The sequence below is a fragment of the Solanum verrucosum genome, unplaced genomic scaffold (assembly GCF_900185275.1).
Source record: "Solanum verrucosum unplaced genomic scaffold, falcon-dt-bn FXZP01000064.1, whole genome shotgun sequence".
In the NCBI taxonomy this organism is placed as follows: domain Eukaryota; kingdom Viridiplantae; phylum Streptophyta; class Magnoliopsida; order Solanales; family Solanaceae; genus Solanum; species Solanum verrucosum.
This window is the reverse complement of record NW_026020144.1, coordinates 499,142-517,304: the sequence shown is the minus strand read 5'-3', so window position 1 is coordinate 517,304 and position 18,163 is coordinate 499,142. Positions and strand designations below refer to the sequence as shown.

Sequence of the window (18,163 nt, the reverse complement as noted above, 5' to 3'; positions counted from 1 at the left end):
TTCATATAAACATTGCAAGAGATAAACTTCCATATATAACCAGGCAGTGCAGAAAGTAAAGAGACACAAAATTGAGGACTGAGAAACAAAAGATATGTATATATACCTTTCTTTTTTTACTTCTTTTACAGAGAAATATAATTGTATTAATTTACAATTAACAAAACTATTTTGATGTGTTCTTCAGAAGGTTATACATGCAGCCATGAACATTCAAGGGCTCCCTCTACTACCCACAAAATCTAGAGAAAAAGAGAAAAGATCATGTATCCCTACAAAAGGCAGCTCTTTTTAATGCATTAGCTTGTATCAGAATTGTGCTGTAGGTAGACCACCAATTATCCTGCTTGCTATCTTATGGATCAAACATCAAGTCGTGGCTTCTGAAAAAAGAATATATTTCCTACAGAGGAGACTCTTTAACACCTGATTAGATTAGAATTGGGAAGATGTAGATGGCCGATCCTCTTGCTTCTCTACAAGCACACATCTTGATGGCGGACCAAAAATGCTTAATAGTACCTGCAATGGAGGTGGTGCAAGTGGAGTACTTAGAAGGCATAGTCAAGTTTGCTTCAAGTGTCAAAAATCTCCTTGAATTATTTCCAACACAGTTTTACATCTCTAAGGGATCTGGCATTGCTACCAATATAATCGTCAACTTAAGAATTTTAAGACATTTAAGTAAAACTAAGGATCAAGTACACAAGCTAAATTGTTTGTACTCATATGGTAATTTATATCTCTCAAGGATTTGGCATTGCGACCAATATAATCTTCCATTAACTTTTCATTTGCTACTTAAAAGAAAAATGATGGAACTTCTTAGTTCTAATCAGAGAGTAAAAGATAAAGATGAAAAAGACTGTGCTAAGTCAAAACTCACCACAGAAGATTTTTTACATATATTTAATTTAGGATTAAAGATTTTCGGTAATAATTAATAGCATTAATGATTTGTTTTGAAGGTTGTGAAAGAGAGAATACTCTCAACGGAAGAAAAGAGGATGCTATTACTTCAAGTCACTTACAGGTAAAAATATAAGCCCGTGTAGAAAACCAAGGAGAACCAAAGCCAGGTACATTTGAAAGTAGTAAACCTGCAAAATGTAGGTTAAGATGTGAAGTAACCAGAACAAGTAGCTCACTCCATTTATGACTTTGTATGCAAGTAGACATACCACAAAAACTTCTGTCCTTGAAAAACAAAGAACAATGACACCGACAAGCTTTGTAAGCGTGATACCACTGCAAAAGATGGAATAGTTGAAAAAAATGAGAATTCTTTAACAGATATATATTTTCTTCAATATCTACCATTATTTAAAAGACAGATATTTGTTGTGTTCCTCTGTTGCATTAACAGCTTCAAATTAATCATGCTCTTTTAGGTCCATTAGCTATTCAATGTGCCAGTAAGCATAGGTTGAATGGAATTAGATTCTTTTCTAGTTTCTTATGCAAGCCTCATTACAGGTCCATATAATTCCTATTTTTCAAATTTGTTTTGACATGACTAGCCATTCCTGACAGTTCCTCATTTTATATGATATAATGTCCTAAAATTTGAACATTCATGGACATGTACTCATATCATGTTACTATCCTGTTAGTGCTTAATTACTGCTCTAGAAAGGACGCATAGTGACATCTGTTTATAAACACACTGACACACTATTGTTAATCCAATTGAATGGCAGACTTGACCATTGAAGGTAGATTCACTTAATTAATAAAATGGAACAGTAAAATCAAATTTATTTTTTTACGCGCTCTAACATAAGGAGAGATCAGAAGACATAATCCATGCCAGCTTCCTCAATAGTAGAGAATGCCAGACCTGAATACAGAAGCACCCATAGTAGTCAGCGCCTCTTTCATGCGTTGGTTTCTATCTCCACTGCTAACCTGCATTAAGTGCAGAAGAATGTTAAAGAGAGAACTACAGGATGAATGCCTCTAACAGAACATACAGGAAAATAGGAAAAGAAAACAAATAATGAAACCTCGCTCAAAGGGTTATAGAGCCAAATAAAATGTTGACTTCAAATAAAATGTTAACTTCGTAGGCATAAAGATTTATTTGAACTTTTTAGTCATTCATTCTACTCACTCAGACACAGATTCCCTTCTCAATTCTTTGCAGACTTTATATTTGTTTAATATACAGTATTCTCTTACTTAACCTACTCAAGTTGATCTTCATTCTCTCATTATTTTAAACAAGAAAAGTAGACCAGATTGATCACTCTGATAGAAGACCAACCAAGAAGGCATGTGTTATATGGACACAGAATTCAACAGCAATACCAACGGCCATCACAAGGTTAACAACTGATACAGCATTGAGCTGGATATTTAGAATTGCCATTACTCCCTGCAAAACGATGTAAGATGTCACTGCTAGAGAGAGAAAATCAGGTGCAATGATATGAACTCAAACAATTGTTCAAAGAGGAAAATATACCATAAGATCCAGAACAATCATGGTCAGCACAAGCAAGATAATTGCTGAAGTCCAAAAACTAGATTTAGCAAAGGTCAAACAAAACAGAGTTAATATTACAAATACAAAAAATAAGTGTGTTTTGTTCAAGAAAGGATAGGAATGGGATAGCATTCCAAGAGATAATCTACTAACCTACAAGTGATAATTAAGCATACAATAAATACAGCACCTGTTGAAAATGAAAAAATAAAATACATAGTTAATGTCTCTCAATGGTCTTAGCCGTTTTAAAACTACCCAATGCTTCCAAATAGAAATGATAACCAGCAGATAAAAAGAGAATGTTTTTTTCAAAATATCCATATAGTCAAAGTTATATCATGCATCAGCTGAAAGGTGCATTAAATTAAGTACAGAGAGATGAGACTGACCAATAGCAATCGCTAAGTTAATTAGGGCTGTCCTCCATATGCTTAAATATTGCTCAAAGAACATATAAAACACTGCATACGGGAAGACCTCCATCTGCACAAACGAAAGAGGTAAGTCATAGCTAATACACAGAACTCTTTTTATGGAAATGCATGCCAAGTGTGTGATTGCCTGGACGAAGATAATGGGACGAATCACAGATCAGAAGCAGCTTATTATAGGGTTTAATTGTAGGGTGTAAAACTCTATCACTTGGACACAATTTCCATTTATGGCACTATGTTTTGTTCTTCCTTTTTACCTCGAATCTTATAAGTACAGATAAGTATTTTCTAGTTAGATAAAATCTACAAGACACGATATACAAATATCTAACCTCCAGAATCTCTTGAAAGTTCCACAATGATTTTTTTCACCTAAACTTTCTAAAACTTTCATATTACAACTATAACATGCCTTTTTGGTTTTTGGATCAGATAATCACCACTCCAGATTATCTTCCTTCTGTTCGGGTACAATCAGAATTTATATAAATGGAAGTAAGAGTACTCTCTATAAAAGACCTTATTGCTGCTTTACTTTTCAAATGGAAGTAAGAGTACTCTATATAAAAGACCTTATTGCTGCTTTACTTTTCAAATTACCATATTTCACATTCATGACGCATCAACAAACTTGATATAACAGTCTTAATATTCTTAAATAAACTGTAATTATCAGTACACAAAAAAAGGAGTTGAATACATGAATGACAATGCTCTGCAAGCTATAATGGGAAATAAAACAGGAGTACAACCACAACTTGCTTGCAGACAGTACCATTAGTTTATCACCAGAATGTATAAACTGATAGATGAACAAATCAAAAAGGAAAGAGATAATCTTGGTAGTTGTCATTAAAAAAAATGGGTAGAGACAACAAAAAGAGGCCACACAGTTAAGCTCCTGAAAATGATATCAATACTTCATTATGCTGCATTCAGAAATTACCTTTAGAGAATCAGAAACCCTTGAACTGAATTCTCGTGCAGCCCTCATAGAATTGACATAGTCAACCTGAAGAAGACGGGTTAAGATCGAACACATGGACCCCTAGACAAAGTTTAGTGAACTATAAGGTAAAGGGTTGTGAATGATTATATACCTGTTTGTTAAGAGGCGTGTGATATGTACGAAAGGCTGATGCTTTAATTATACCATCCTCATAGCCTGATGAACAAAACAAAAAGAACAAAGATATAATTAATGGGAGCTGCAAGGATCAACATCATGTTCAAAAGAAACAGCCAAATATACATATAATTGATCAACCTTCAAGCTCCACATTAGTGGTGTAAGCCCCATTGCCTCCTTTAGCACAATCACTGGAAGGTAACGCATTCAGGAACCATGGAAGCTTCTCTCGAAATTGTTCAGTTGTAGGGCGACCATTTGCTAAATCTGAATGACGGAAACACTGAAGGATACCAAATGTTAGTCAACAGTCAGTTTTCTGTTGGCTTAATGATTTCCATGAAACTGAGGTATTCACCACATGATTCTCACTTGATGTGAAAAATGTCCAAGAAGTATCTCTCAAAAGCCAAAGTAAAAAAGATAATTGAAACTGAAGAACACATTTTGCCTATTGGCACATTGTAATATAAAGCATACATAACAAAGTATATCAGATAAGAGTTATTTGGATTACCGTTGTGCAATCCTTGCATACTCCATTCAAGCTACAGGAGCCACTACTGGGTGAACAACAAGGGGGCTGAAAGGAAACAGATGCTTATATTGAGAAATTTAATACTATTATTGTAAAGTATTTATAAGTAACTATTTTATTTAATGATATTATATTAAGAAAACTACTGTTCGTAAATTATTTGGAGATGCTTCTTCAGAAAGAAAGCAAACGAACCTGATCATCAGGGGGACAAAAACTACTATTTGTAAATTTTCTGCAGCACCCAAATGCTTCCGGAGACATCCAAACAAGAAAATCATCAAGCCATGAAGCAGCCGGTTTAGCGATGTAACTTGATTCTGGGACTAAAGATGCTCTGGAAATCTGCAGAAATACAAAGTTAACCTAAAGTAACACAGAACAAGCTGAGGAAAATTATATACACAAACCATGAATTGGCATCAATGAAGAACGTATGCAATAAACTTTAGAAGGCACATGATCTCTAAGTGGGATGAGCTAACGAGTTAGGGGTCAGCTATAAACCAAATGCTATCCCTCCCAAACCCAGCAGCTGAAAAACATAGGCCAAGACTGAAAATATACCATACAGGATGAAGAGAGACAATTCTACATGCAGCTTAATTACAGAAAGACTCCACTTCACAAGACTCAATAGCATGTCAATCACATGATTCGTCAAAAGGAACAAGAGTGTTACCTCATTCAATAGAGAATCGGAGTCACATTGGCTTATAGAACATAGCTGGTTTGTTTGTCTTGATTCAGAACTGAGAAAGTAAAATAACATTCTCAATCATTAGAAAAATTGCGTTCAAGATTCACATCTGCCACCAATAATAGCTCAAAGTTCTGACATTTAATTCATGCAAAAGCCAGTTAACCAAGCAATCTGTTCATAGTTTGAACAGGGTAACCAAGAGTTTTGTCATAGATATGCGATATCATTCCGATAACAATCTCTTATTTAAGGAAAGGTAATAACAACACACAAGTGGGCATATTGAGAAGCATGTTGCTAAATTAAAGGAGTGTTATCCATAGTACCTAAAGTTATAGTTCTTGACAACAAAGTACAGAGGTGGTCCAATTCTGAGATATTCTGAGATATTATTGAAGTAACCCTGCACAAAATAACATAAATCATACTAAGCAACTCTATGAAAACCAGATTTGTAAATGCACATTACTTAGGGTACTAAACCTGAAGGTATGAGTTGCGAGGAAGAACAATTTGTTGTTCCAAACCAGGTTCAATCCTTGTACACAATGCCTTGAAGAATATAAGCATAAGGTGATCAAACTTCCCCACCAGGTTGCTCAATATAATAAAAACATCAGAAAGAGATGAAGATTGCATGGTAAAAAGGTGGTGCAACTTACAATACTCGCCAATGCAAAAGCAGCAAAAACACATATGACAACAAGTTTTACTCCCCAGAGACTCAAGATGGGGGCATGAATATCCTAAAAGTGAAAAAAATGAAAATAAATCAAATCGGTTAACAAATACAAAATAAAACAGCTCCAGTTATCAAAGATCACCAAGTAGTGTAAGACATAACATATAGAGAACTCTACAATCATCAACAGCATAAAGCTACCAAAATGTACAAAACTCCCATAAATCTACCAAGATCTCTACGATCGCAAGGTCAAGATGTTAACGCACGAGTTATATAATCGATTAAGATCATAGGAGGCATTACTTGGGTGCTCGAAGAAGAAAGGAAGCAAGAGCAGAAATATGGCTTGGGAAGTAACTAAAATTTAGACAAAGAAACCAAAGGCTTTTCAAGGACAAGGAACACATCACTGTATCTAATGCAGATGATAGCAATATTTTCCCCTCACAATGTATGTTACTCAGACTCTTCAAAAATGTCAGTGGGTGCATGTCGGATTCTCCAAAAGTAGTATACTTTTGTGAATCTGACACGGTGCAGCATCGAAAGTGAAGATTCTGCGTAACTTAGCTTACAATACTCGGCCATGTCCAGATGACAAGACAGATCTGGTAGAACAGACTCCTCTTAATTAGGATTTCAAACTTCCCCTTTATCATGACATTTTACTTATCAAGAAGAAGAAAAAAATAACCAATGGAAATCATAAACAATATCCCGTCCTTCAAGATCTCCATGGCTTATATGTAAATAAGTACGTCATAGATATCTTTAAAATAATAGCTGCAATATAAGCAATATCTTCAGAGTTCCTCCTTATAGTCATATGTTTAGATTTTGCATGGTCAAACTAAGCAGTTTATGACTTTGAAGGGTAAAACTAGCAGCAGGATCAAACATCTATTGTGATAGTAAAGTAAAACAATCTTAGATGTTATAGTTGATCGATAGCACAAAGACATGATCGTACATATGTTTACATGAGAATGCAACCTTTTCATTTAGATTTTAAACAAACCTTGTACTAGATAAAGAAAACAAACATTAAAAGCATTTCAGAGATCATAAGCTGATGTTCAGAGAGCACAAAGGATGAAATTTTAGAAAGACATTTAAGACTATCCATTACCTTCATATACCGTACCAGCAATCCAGGTTTTCTCTGTTGGTTACCTACAAAATCATTTGATATAAGGGCTTCATTCAATAGGAAGAAATTTTGAAAGCTTGATGAAATTCTCCCAGATTTACCTTTTTCAGGATCAGCATTTGAACCAAACACTTTAATACATGGGAAACAATCAATTCTGTTATCTTCAGCTCTCAAAAAATCAAAACAAATCAAGGCAACAAATGCTGTAACTTGCAGAAGAAAGTCCAACAAAACGGCCAACGCTGCAGGGCAAAAATCAGAAATGGGATAAGACAGAAACCCCAGACACAAGGATGTTAGATATTCAAATAATATTAGCAACTCTCTAAACCTAGTATCACGCTGTTCCTAACCTGCGAACATGGAAAAAACACGGCATGCTGGCATCGGAATGAAACTTCCAACTGCAAATGCTAAAACCTCTGATAGACTAGCTAGTGTAATGGATGGTCCAACTTCTACAAGAGCATTGCTTACTCGTCCCTCTAAAGGCAGTTCCATTGGCTGTCTCTTAACAGCATTCACCAGAATGCACATGTTATCTACACCAACCTGAGAAAATATGGTGATTGAAAATGACCATAAAGCAAAAGGAAGGTTAATAAGTAATTTTTTTAAAGAAAAAGGATCAACACATAAAGACATACAAAGTCAAAGAAAAGGAGACTGTCGAAATTCAACTTACAGCCAAGACAAGGAAAGGGATGACTTCCATTATAATGAGGGTAGATTTTACGCCTACAGCACTGAAGAAACCAACTGATCCAAGAACAGAGAGCATAACAAGTATAACTCCTGAAAGACCAAGCAATACCTGGAACACAACATTCCATCAAATTAAGAACAAATGTCACAAAGGCAAACAAGACTAATATAAACACCATCTTTCTAGTGAAAATGAAAAAGGCAAAGAAACTATTGAGTACGTCAATGTTGATTCTCATTGTATGTTCTTTTACAAAAATCTAAAATGTGTTGACTGACTAGTAAAAGTTGCAACAGTCATAAGTCTGTATTACTACTAATGGTTGATGGCATGCAAGGCCAAAAGCACTGTACCTTAGAGGAAATGTAACAAGAGGAGAAACGGGGAGTATCTCCCAACGTCAAGGATATATAGGCGAACATCACAAGATAGCTTATCTGGAATAGAGCACGTACAAAAAGAAACAGATGAGCAACAGAGGAAGTGGATGATATAATACTCATTAAGGTGAGTCAGGAACACATGCCAAAATAAATATGAAACTCTAGGGGTTCACTCCCTTACCAAGATAGTAATAGCATCTGCTGTGCTCTCCCTTTTTAACTCTTCCTCAACAGAACTTTCTGATGAAAAGGCGAGGGTCAAATTCTTTCCTTCCACCATTGGCAGGATCTCATCCTGGCCATAGTATCAGAACTGATTAGACCACATAGTCAAGGTAATTTAAGATTAGAAAAGGATGCTCAAACTTTCATTAAGATCTCTCAATGATTCCTCTTGTAATCAAGCTTTCTTTTTAGAGTTCTTAGAAGGCACATTGTAGCATGAATCATTAGTGAAGGAACATAGTACAACATGCAAACCTTCACTAACTGAATGAAAGCCTTCTCCCAGGCCACTGCCTTCTTAGAATAGTTGCCTTCTTTATCAATTGCATTATTCACAGGATATGTCACAATGAAAGCAGAAGCCTGTCTCAGAAACATTATATCATCAGGTTACTACTTACACCAACACTGTGATCAGTTATTTGAATCACCAATTTACTGCACAAAGGGAAAAAAGAGGTACCTCAGAGTAATTGTTACCAGAGAAACCACCAAGAGCAGTACTTGGATCAAGTGGAGCTTTAAAAGCACTCAAACAGCTCTCTGCTGAAGTATAATGCTGAAGGAAAAGGAAACAGCAAAAGAAGATTGATGATGAGCTTTAACATTGTTGCTTTAGGTTGTGAAGAAGTATGAAATGAAAGTGGATGTCAACGATTGAGACACAATTATAAGGAAAACTAAGAATATTGATTTATTTCCGATGCTTTAAACTCCAGTGCCAAACTTTCTTAGTTGTTCACTTCTTAATATTCTTCTGAAGACAATAAGAATTGACCGACTTTACAAACTTAAGCTGTTCGACTATCCAGTTCCTTGGTGGAGAGATTGTAAGAACTGTGAGTAGACACAAGCTGAAGGACCTCTTATCTTTTTTGCTCATGCAATCAATTTGAAGCAACTTACTCCTCTCCTGAGCTCATGATGGATATGAAAAACGAAACAAGGTCATCACAGATTCTATGGCGCTAAGTTAGTGATACCATGAACATTTGGATATGCTTTGTTTAGAGTTAAGTGCATCAGGTTGGTCCTGGGTATCATCTGCTGATTTAAATAAAAAGGGCAGTCAATCTGATATAATTTGTTTTTATTCAAACATGTCACACGTTCAAATCCCAGAATTTCTGCAGTTAATTATTTTGGGCATGGATATCTCAACATGATGTGTGCATGAGGAATATGCTCTATCTTTATCCATGCTTAAGCACAACACAATATAACTCCAGACAGCAGTAGCAACTGTTAATGTTAGTCTGCTATCATATGGAGTTGAATGGATGCAGCAAACAACAATGCGGACCACTGGACCAGAAAAGCAAGTTACGGGTAAAGTCAGGTAAATTATGAAGGAAGAAGAATATTATAACAGTGACCAGAGACAGAAGCAAAGTAAAAGTAAATCAGTACGGCATTACAAAGTTGATCAGAACATACCTGAAAACAGTACTCAACATGTTCAATACCTCCAAGATTATCAAAGTTACTGCGATCCATTTTGAAGTACTGCAAATTACATAAGTGGGAATCAGTTGCAAGTACATTTTAAGGGGAACTCAGAGATGTCTACAAGACTACAACAGACATCTGTAAGAGCTGCCATCATGGACAATTAACAGAAGCAGCCGAATCACTAGAGATTAGATAAACAGATAACATTCTTACAATGAAGTAAGGAACAGGAAGTTAACTGAAAATCATACAGAAGACGACATCAAAGTAATGACATGTTCAAACTCAAAGAGTCATTACACACAATCATAGAGCAGAGAGAAAGCAAAAAAGATCATTCACAGCCCAAGGAACTTTACTTATATTTCTCCCATAAGTACTCAATGTTTGACACAATCTTCAGATCATGACATTCTTCAGTAAGAGATCAGCAACAAATTTGAGAATTTGTCTCAAAATATTAATCGCGATAAGAAATTTCAGTTAATGTTTGCTTTACTATGAGATATATTATAGAAAACCTCAGGATAATTAACTTATATAATTGTACCTGAAGAATACTTTGAGTAGCGCATTCTGTGCCTAGTGGCTTCATACAAATGTCAGGCAGAGATACCATTGAGCCAGAATAGTTCGCTTGGATTGCATCTATCTATTCAACATGGAGCAAACTTAGTTTCTAGGAAAAGAAGAAATATTAAGAATATAGAGTAATTTTCAATTCCTTTTATCATGTGATGCACAAAACCATAAAGCGGAAGTCAAAAGATGGTCACTCATCTAGTAGGTAATTAAAGGAAGCATGATTCCTCTGAGTATAAGACAAAATTCAAGAAGATGAATTACCTTTTTTTGTATGTCAAAGAGTAACTTCATGTTGTCTTCAGTAACAATAGGAGGTGACTTTCCATTATCTGCGTCCGAGATTGTACCAATTATGAGCTGCAAATTTTATAAGGTGATAGTAATTTCCATGAGATTCAAAGGTCATTCAGTCCACCCCCACCTCAAAAAAGGAAAGACAATGAGAGAGACATAATAGTTCCCTTAACCCTGATAAATGGGAAAAGTGGGACTCAGCTACTTGAGTTTTAAGGATACTAAGTTAGTAAAAACGGCAGACATGAGAAACATAGTTTGAAGTACATCTGAACTGTAACAGGATCCAAAGGCAAACTATTGGATACTACAATCATGAATATTTTACCAAGTCTGACTTAACAACATAGAGGCAATGGAAAAAGTATCTAGCAGAAAGCACAATGAAGCAGAACCTGCTCAATTCTATAAAATGGTGCAAGGTGGCTGTCAAAAAATAGTTTCTCCTCTGCAGCTCTACTCCCATGGCCAACCCATAGCTGAAAGTATCAATGTGGAATTTAGGACATGTGTAATGCAAAAAATTAAAGAATATTAAAACAATGGTATATACAAGCAAATACAATTTTGTTAAGCGGATGAAATGATATAATAGGGAATTGATACAGCTAATCCACATCATACCTTCTCAGGCCTGGTCTCAACTTTAAAACGGAAAAGGCCCAAGCAGAGCACCAGGACGATGAACAATGATGAACACAACACAAGGATTGGATTTCTAGCCACCCATGTTCCATATCTCCTGGAAAAGAGGGGTTGTTTACACAAACATTTCATTTCTGGAAGAACAATACTAAACCAATCACTGGTCATAAATGATTAAAAGCATACTGAATCACCTGTAGAACTTTGACATATATCCTTGTACAATTGAGAGTTGAACACCACTTGAAATTTGAGGGACGTCTTCAAGCATCTGAAATTTTCAAATGAATTATAAACACGAGGAGATGATATAGAGATATCTCATGGTGAAAATACCCATTATCAGGCGAGCTATGACCCGAAAGTCAACTAATAAACTATTACAACAAATAGAACATCAATTTTTAAAAATTTTTAAGGAAAGAAGCATATAGAACCCAGCCACCTTTTACAGTATTTAAATTACAGCTTTTGGCCTATACTCAATGGGATTAGGTGGCAGGCACTTTACTCCATGTAACTGGAGAAGTATTGAAAATGGGAATTCAAAAGGAAAGACACATTTTATAGACATGCATGATTCACCAAACTCACGTTTCGACAGACTGTAAAGGAAAATAGCACTTAAATGGAAAGTAAGAAAGGATACAAGCAAACAAATCACTGAGAGATTGTGAATTGGCATTCACCTGCATGGGAATATTCTCATCCTTTTGCCTGCTGCTTTGGCGGATGACACCATTTCCACTGGCACTGATCAATGGCTTTGTCCTTGGAACCGGAGTCTCTTCTCTTCTTTTATGGAGAAAGCCCCATCCAAGAAAAATGGAGACTAATACAACATACAGAATTGTGACAGCAACTTCAATACACTTCACCTGCACCAATCAGGAGTTGGAACTGCATAAAACTTGTTTTGATGCAACAAAGACTGATTTTACAAGTTATTCTCAGTGCTGAAATACAATCTGAGCCATCATGTGTATAAAATATAGAAGAAAATATATCATGTGACCCAATATAATGGGCCTTTATTCACCTTGAGAGACCCAAATCTCACTGAACAAGAACCTTCTGTCTGAGCAGGAGGAGGAGCTGAACTTGAGCAAACAGAAGCTGAAGGGCAATCACCACATGAACAGCCGAGTGATGTATCACTGCATGAATACGTAGACACGTTCATAGGTTTCATTCCAGATGACTCGGGAGCAGTTGCACTAAAATTAATTGCATATGGAGATCCAGGGACTCCAGGTGGTGCTAGTCTTCCAATAAATGCATACCACTCTGCCAAATTAAGTGTCAGCACAGCATGCAGATTACAGACTAGATAAAAGATGTCAGATTGTTATCCACGCCACCCCAATTCTCTCTCTCTCTCTCTTAACAAAAACAAAGAGCAACTTCCAGTTATAATGTGTGTGTGTGCGCACGTGTGCGCGTGCGTATAACCTCTTCAACCCAATGCAACAGGCCCTCCTGAAAATGGTAACAGAAAGCCAAAAACTACACATACTGAGGCATGGCAGGATTAAGACATGTAGACCTTTTTTTACATGTGTGCATATATTCAATGTCAGGAACCAGGGAATAGACAATTTACCTCTGAAATTTTTAGCACCTGCACCAATGAACTCTATGGCTCTAGTATTCATAGTACCAAATTTTACATCCTTGCAAGATTCGTATAACCCCTCACCAAAAGTGTCAGTTATAAAAAAATCAATTCCATCGACAGTAGAATTCTTTTTGACCTGAAAACAAGAAAATCATGAATTGCCAATTCAAAGCAAAATTTAGGTTGGTGCCACATACAAAACATGATACTTTAGATTAAATCATCTTTCCTTGAAGTGTTTAGAACCACTTGTACACAGTGTGGACGAAATTAAAATAATAAAATGGCCACTTAGATAGAACTTACCTTGGAAATAGATGTGACATTGATAAACTGGCTCTGGTTCGGAGAGCATGTAAGTTCACAAAATAAATTCAAAAAATTTCTCAAGCATGCTGGACAGCCCACAAGAAAGGGAATTGCCTACAAAAGAAGTTAATTGGTCAAAGAGGATTTCAAAAAGAGAAAGAATTGGAGAAGAGAACTGTCACTATTTACACATAACTCAAAATGGAAAAGGTCTCAAACACCCCAACCCCTCCCAAAAAAGAAATACATACATTATAGGTGCACACACATATAAGAGGATTAAGATGCTTATGTGTAAAATTACTCTGAAACCTATAGCATTTTTTCTACACATTTTAGTCTTATAACCACCCTACTAGCCAGAAAACAGAAGCGATGAAGAGCCATTGTATCGTACGCATAGATATTTCCTGCAATTCCTTTCTTCCACCTTATATCCCCACTATCCTATGCAATTATTTTCCTCAACTTTCATTTATTCGTCATTGACTTCTGACAATTCAAACTATGCACAGTGCGAAGGCTAGAGTCATCTCCAACTCAGCACCTGTCCCATAAAAACACAGGACCCTGTTACTTAACAACCATCAAATGTGAGAGCTGATTACTAAAGCACCAATCCTTAAGCCTCCTAAAGAGCCCCCATGCCAAAGGAAAAAGACGCTCTGGCATACAACCTTAGATTTGTTTAAAATCACTTCTCGACAAAGACCTTCAGAGCTATCTAAATTAAAAAGCATACTCCTCATTATCTTTACTGTTGAGCAAACATTAGGAGATGGCGAGAGTAAACAAGATCCAAAATAAAATAACTAATATGGAAAAGTCTTGCAGCATAAAAATCTTACTTGCTGCACTTGTGATCGCAAGGTGTCAAATTGAGTCTCTGTACAACAGACATTTCCAGTTATCGTTGGGCACAAACTTTGAATTTTTGATGAAAGTAGCTCACCGGGCTGCAAAGCACAAGATATTGTACATAGTAACATTAAATTAACAGGCGAACATAATTTGAAAATCCAAACAATTTTGAAGTAATACAATCAAAAGAACCACATATAAGCAAGTGTGGTTTCCTTTATTCCTTTCGGTTGGAAGGGAAGTCGCGTCAGCATGACAGAGAGGATAGGAATGAGGAGGGCCAGGTCTTGTCGAGGCCAACAGTTATGAATGGCCAGCTCAGGATAGCCACCATACCTCCATTAATAAGATGAAGCAAATAAAAGTATTTACCTTCACGGAAGGGGAACCAAAGGGACAGTTCAGAACCTTCCCATCACTGCGTGCTCCACAAATGTCATACATAGCGCAATATCCTTCAGCGTGCCTTTCTCTAACCAAGTGAAAAGAAAATTGAAGAATTAAAACTATAAAGGTTTGCACTTCATAAAATTCATGAAAAATGAGACAGATTATATTCAAGAGTTTCAACCTTATACTTCATCTACTCAAGATATTGTACAATTAATACAGACAAGAACTGATCTAGCTTTTACCAAGATGCTCTAATTATTTACAGTCCTGCATGATTATAATAAATATAAGAACTAATTTAACTTTACCTACATTGATTGTCAGTCACATGAATTGAAATTTGTCGACCAGATTAAAGTTAGCCAGCAGGAACATCACAAAATGAGAAAAGTATAGTAATCATTTGGTTATATCTATGAAAAGTATAATCTGGAACAATCAAAACCAAAACTAGGAATTTTTACAAACAAAATCAAGAACCATCATCCTTTCATTTCGATGCAAGTAATAAGGATTTTTCCACACCCCTTCTTCTTTTCGTTCTAGTACAAGTACAGTATTTAAGTAACCTCGCTTCACGAAGTCATGTTTAGTTCTATTTTAGGTTTATTACATAAAATAAACAGAATTAAGAATATCCATTCTTCTTTTCTTTGTGGTACAAGATTCAATAAGGCAGCTGACTACCTTGAGATCCAAATGTACATAGATTCTCTTACAGAGGAAGCAGATATCAGTACCAAAATTCACTTAAAGATAGAAAAATGCATGAAACTTACATTCCAGAGGAATTTGTTGTTTGTGCAGTCACTGTATAACCAATAAACAAGACCTGCACGGGTAAATTTTCTATTAACTCAGCTCTGTTCAAATTCCAAAACTACTCAAATCATATAAATTATTTTCATTTATTGGCATAAAAAATCGCCTATGCTTAAGCATTCACTTTCGAGGCATCTCTCTGTATGCAGAAATCTGATATTTCTCTAATGAGATCATGCACAATTCAGTACAAGTAACGACTAGTTAACCAACTTATAAAATTCGACGACTGTGTTCAAACTCCACAAACATAGCAATATGTAATCCATATTATAAAAGGTTTCAGAATATCGAACAATTTTGCAAAGGAAGCTAGTCAAAACAGTTAATTTCCTTAACAAAATTCAAACATTTCAATTGAAAAGCGAAAATAAAAAAGAAGAAGAAAAGTCAATCAGCGAAAATCGTCCTTGCGCAACTTCTCACTCGCGTTAATTCGTTCATTAGACACAATGTGCTGCTACTGAAATAGGTTTCAGTTAACGGCGAATTCGTTGTTGTTGAGCTGAAATACGATGATGAGTCAAACCTGAAAGAGCGAAATAGTGAAGGAAATCCTGAGAAAACAAAGCATTATTGCTCTTGTTCCTATTGAAGAAGAAGAATAGAACTCCTCCATTGCCGGAGCTAGAGCCGGAAAAACTCCTCCGGTTGTATTTGAAGAGTTTGCTCCCTTGTTAAACTTGTCCTTGTAGTACAAATACAAAAGTCCGTCTCTTTTTTTCTGTACAGACGATAGAAAGAGAGAGAGAGAGTCAAAGGATGAATACTTAGCACTCACACAATTTATTTATAGAAGAAAAAAGGATAATTAAAGCACTGGTCTATTTTCCATTTATACTGCAACTAGTATTACATTCTAATTGCTCAATTCACAAGTGTGTTTCCTATTTGCATGGTAATTCCATTAAATTTGAAATCGTGCATCTAAAAAATATATATATAAATATATTCTTCTTTAATTTAGTTTTAGATATTTATATTTTTTACTTTTGACATGTACAAATAGATATTTAAATTTATATAAAATTGAACAAGTAAACACAAAAAATTATCAGGTAGTACGTCACACAAATATTTATTTGTTCAAGTTTAAATGTCTATTTAAGTACACTCAAAATTGAAAGACATGAATACACCAGACCAAGTTAATAGACATTATGCCAAAAAGAAATTATTTATATCAAATAAATATAATGTATAGTTATAAAATTGTCTACGGTCCGTGATAAAACACCAGTTGTATAATATTCCAAATAAAAATTATATTTATGGTAGTAGATTGACGGAAATAGCCTTGCTTTCGGTTACGTATTGTTTTAATTATGTTTCCTCAAGGCTCGCGTAATTGAAACTGTATGATTCCTTCTTTTTTCGATTTGAGTAATCATCATGTAAAAGCGCATGATCATTTTTTACCCTTTATATTCGATTATTAAAATAACACTCCGTTTGGATTGTTCATACATGTTATTTTATTAGCATGTATTATAATTTGTTGTCTTAAGATTGACTTTGTATCAAAAATTTTAAAAATTTATGATTTAAAGTAATTCATAGTTGTTATAAATTATTTCATTAAGAGTGAAATGAATATTTTAAAGTTAAATTGCTATTAAATGTAGAAATATGTCTTTTTTTTTAACAAACTAAAAATCAATGAGTCATATAAATTGAGATAGAGAAAGTGTATTGTATTGTATTGTTTTAATGAACACAACAATTGAATAGATTATATTATTTTCAACATAACATCACACATCAATATTTTAAAAGATAAACCTAAAAAAAGATATGGTACGAAATATAAATATAGGGTGAATAATAAAATAATTAAAATAATAAGTGAAGATAACGACATAATCACATCATATTAATTATTACACAAAACAAATTTTTTGATATTATTTAGTAATAAATTTAATAATATAATACAATAAAATTTAAATAATTATTATATTGTTAGTATAATATGATAGATATTAACCATCCAATTAACATGTAACAAACTAGTAGTGTGGCGTGTGAGGGTGATTAAAGCCATTATTATTCTGTAATTGGAAATTTAACAACGCTACTTAAAAAGGGCCAGGTTATGTTTACAGTTTTATTGCTCATGTAAAGCAATAGTTAGTTCACCAAATTTACTTGCGTCACGTATTTTACCTAATTAAAAAAATACATGACATATGTTTTAAAAATATGTATAATTATTACAGTAATATATAATATATTTATTTTATTAAATTTTGATAGTGTGTTCTTTAAAATAAATTTTACGATCTGCAAATAAGAATAAATGGGTTATTGAACACTCTTTCTCTAAATTTTACTTGTTCACTGTATTAAATTTAAATATATATTTTACTTGTATGGTTTAGAAAGTTAAAAGATATTTTATTTTTATTATTAACTATAGTTATTTTCAAAACGTTGGATTTCTTACTACAATCAAAAATTAATATAGTAAAATTGTCATTCTATATAGCTACTTATGAAATGTGTCAATACTGAACAATTGAAAATGAACGGAGGATATAGGTATTGTATTACATTTAACAAAGGACAGTAAAGTTGAAATAAAAGAATAGAAAAAACAATTGAAAATACCTAGGTATAACCATGTGAACACATGAAACATTGGTTAAAAACTTCCTAATTAAAGTTAATTTGATACTTTGAAGGAAGTAGTTAAGGAAAAGATTCCCAATTAACTTTAATTACATACTACATGTCT

General features: G+C 34.5%; 1 protein-coding gene across 1 annotated transcript; it reads right to left on the bottom strand.

Annotated features, from left to right (window-relative positions):
- Positions 1-71: 71 nt before the first annotated feature.
- LOC125827562 (uncharacterized) lies at positions 72-16,163 on the bottom strand. The gene is made up of 39 exons (XM_049506859.1): positions 15,956-16,163; positions 15,384-15,436; positions 14,584-14,683; positions 14,199-14,306; positions 13,348-13,464; positions 13,027-13,177; positions 12,463-12,710; positions 12,113-12,301; positions 11,618-11,694; positions 11,403-11,520; positions 11,174-11,257; positions 10,746-10,841; positions 10,450-10,551; positions 9,885-9,953; positions 8,911-9,006; positions 8,703-8,810; positions 8,404-8,517; positions 8,193-8,276; positions 7,819-7,947; positions 7,487-7,685; positions 7,232-7,375; positions 7,110-7,153; positions 5,958-6,041; positions 5,779-5,847; positions 5,622-5,698; positions 5,275-5,344; positions 4,788-4,937; positions 4,572-4,637; positions 4,193-4,337; positions 4,026-4,090; positions 3,872-3,937; positions 2,881-2,974; positions 2,642-2,678; positions 2,468-2,525; positions 2,267-2,377; positions 1,841-1,908; positions 1,182-1,248; positions 1,032-1,100; positions 72-522 (listed from the first exon to the last, which is right to left on the bottom strand). Exons 1-39 carry the CDS (start codon positions 16,043-16,045, stop codon positions 436-438), a joined length of 3,903 nt encoding a protein of 1,300 aa, XP_049362816.1. The 5' UTR covers positions 16,046-16,163; the 3' UTR covers positions 72-435.
- Between the last annotated feature and the right edge of the window lie 2,000 nt (positions 16,164-18,163).

Excerpts from the sequence above, each read along its gene's own strand:
- LOC125827562 (XM_049506859.1), bottom strand. The coding sequence starts at position 16,045 with ATGGAGGAGTTCTATTCTTCTTCTTCAATAGGAACAAGAGCAATAATG. Across the intron at positions 11,258-11,402 it reads TTGAGACCAGGCCTGAGAAG|CTATGGGTTGGCCATGGGAG; the intron begins GTATGATGTGGA and ends TGATACTTTCAG. Across the intron at positions 7,154-7,231 it reads AAATGCTGATCCTGAAAAAG|GTAACCAACAGAGAAAACCT; the intron begins GTAAATCTGGGA and ends ATGATTTTGTAG.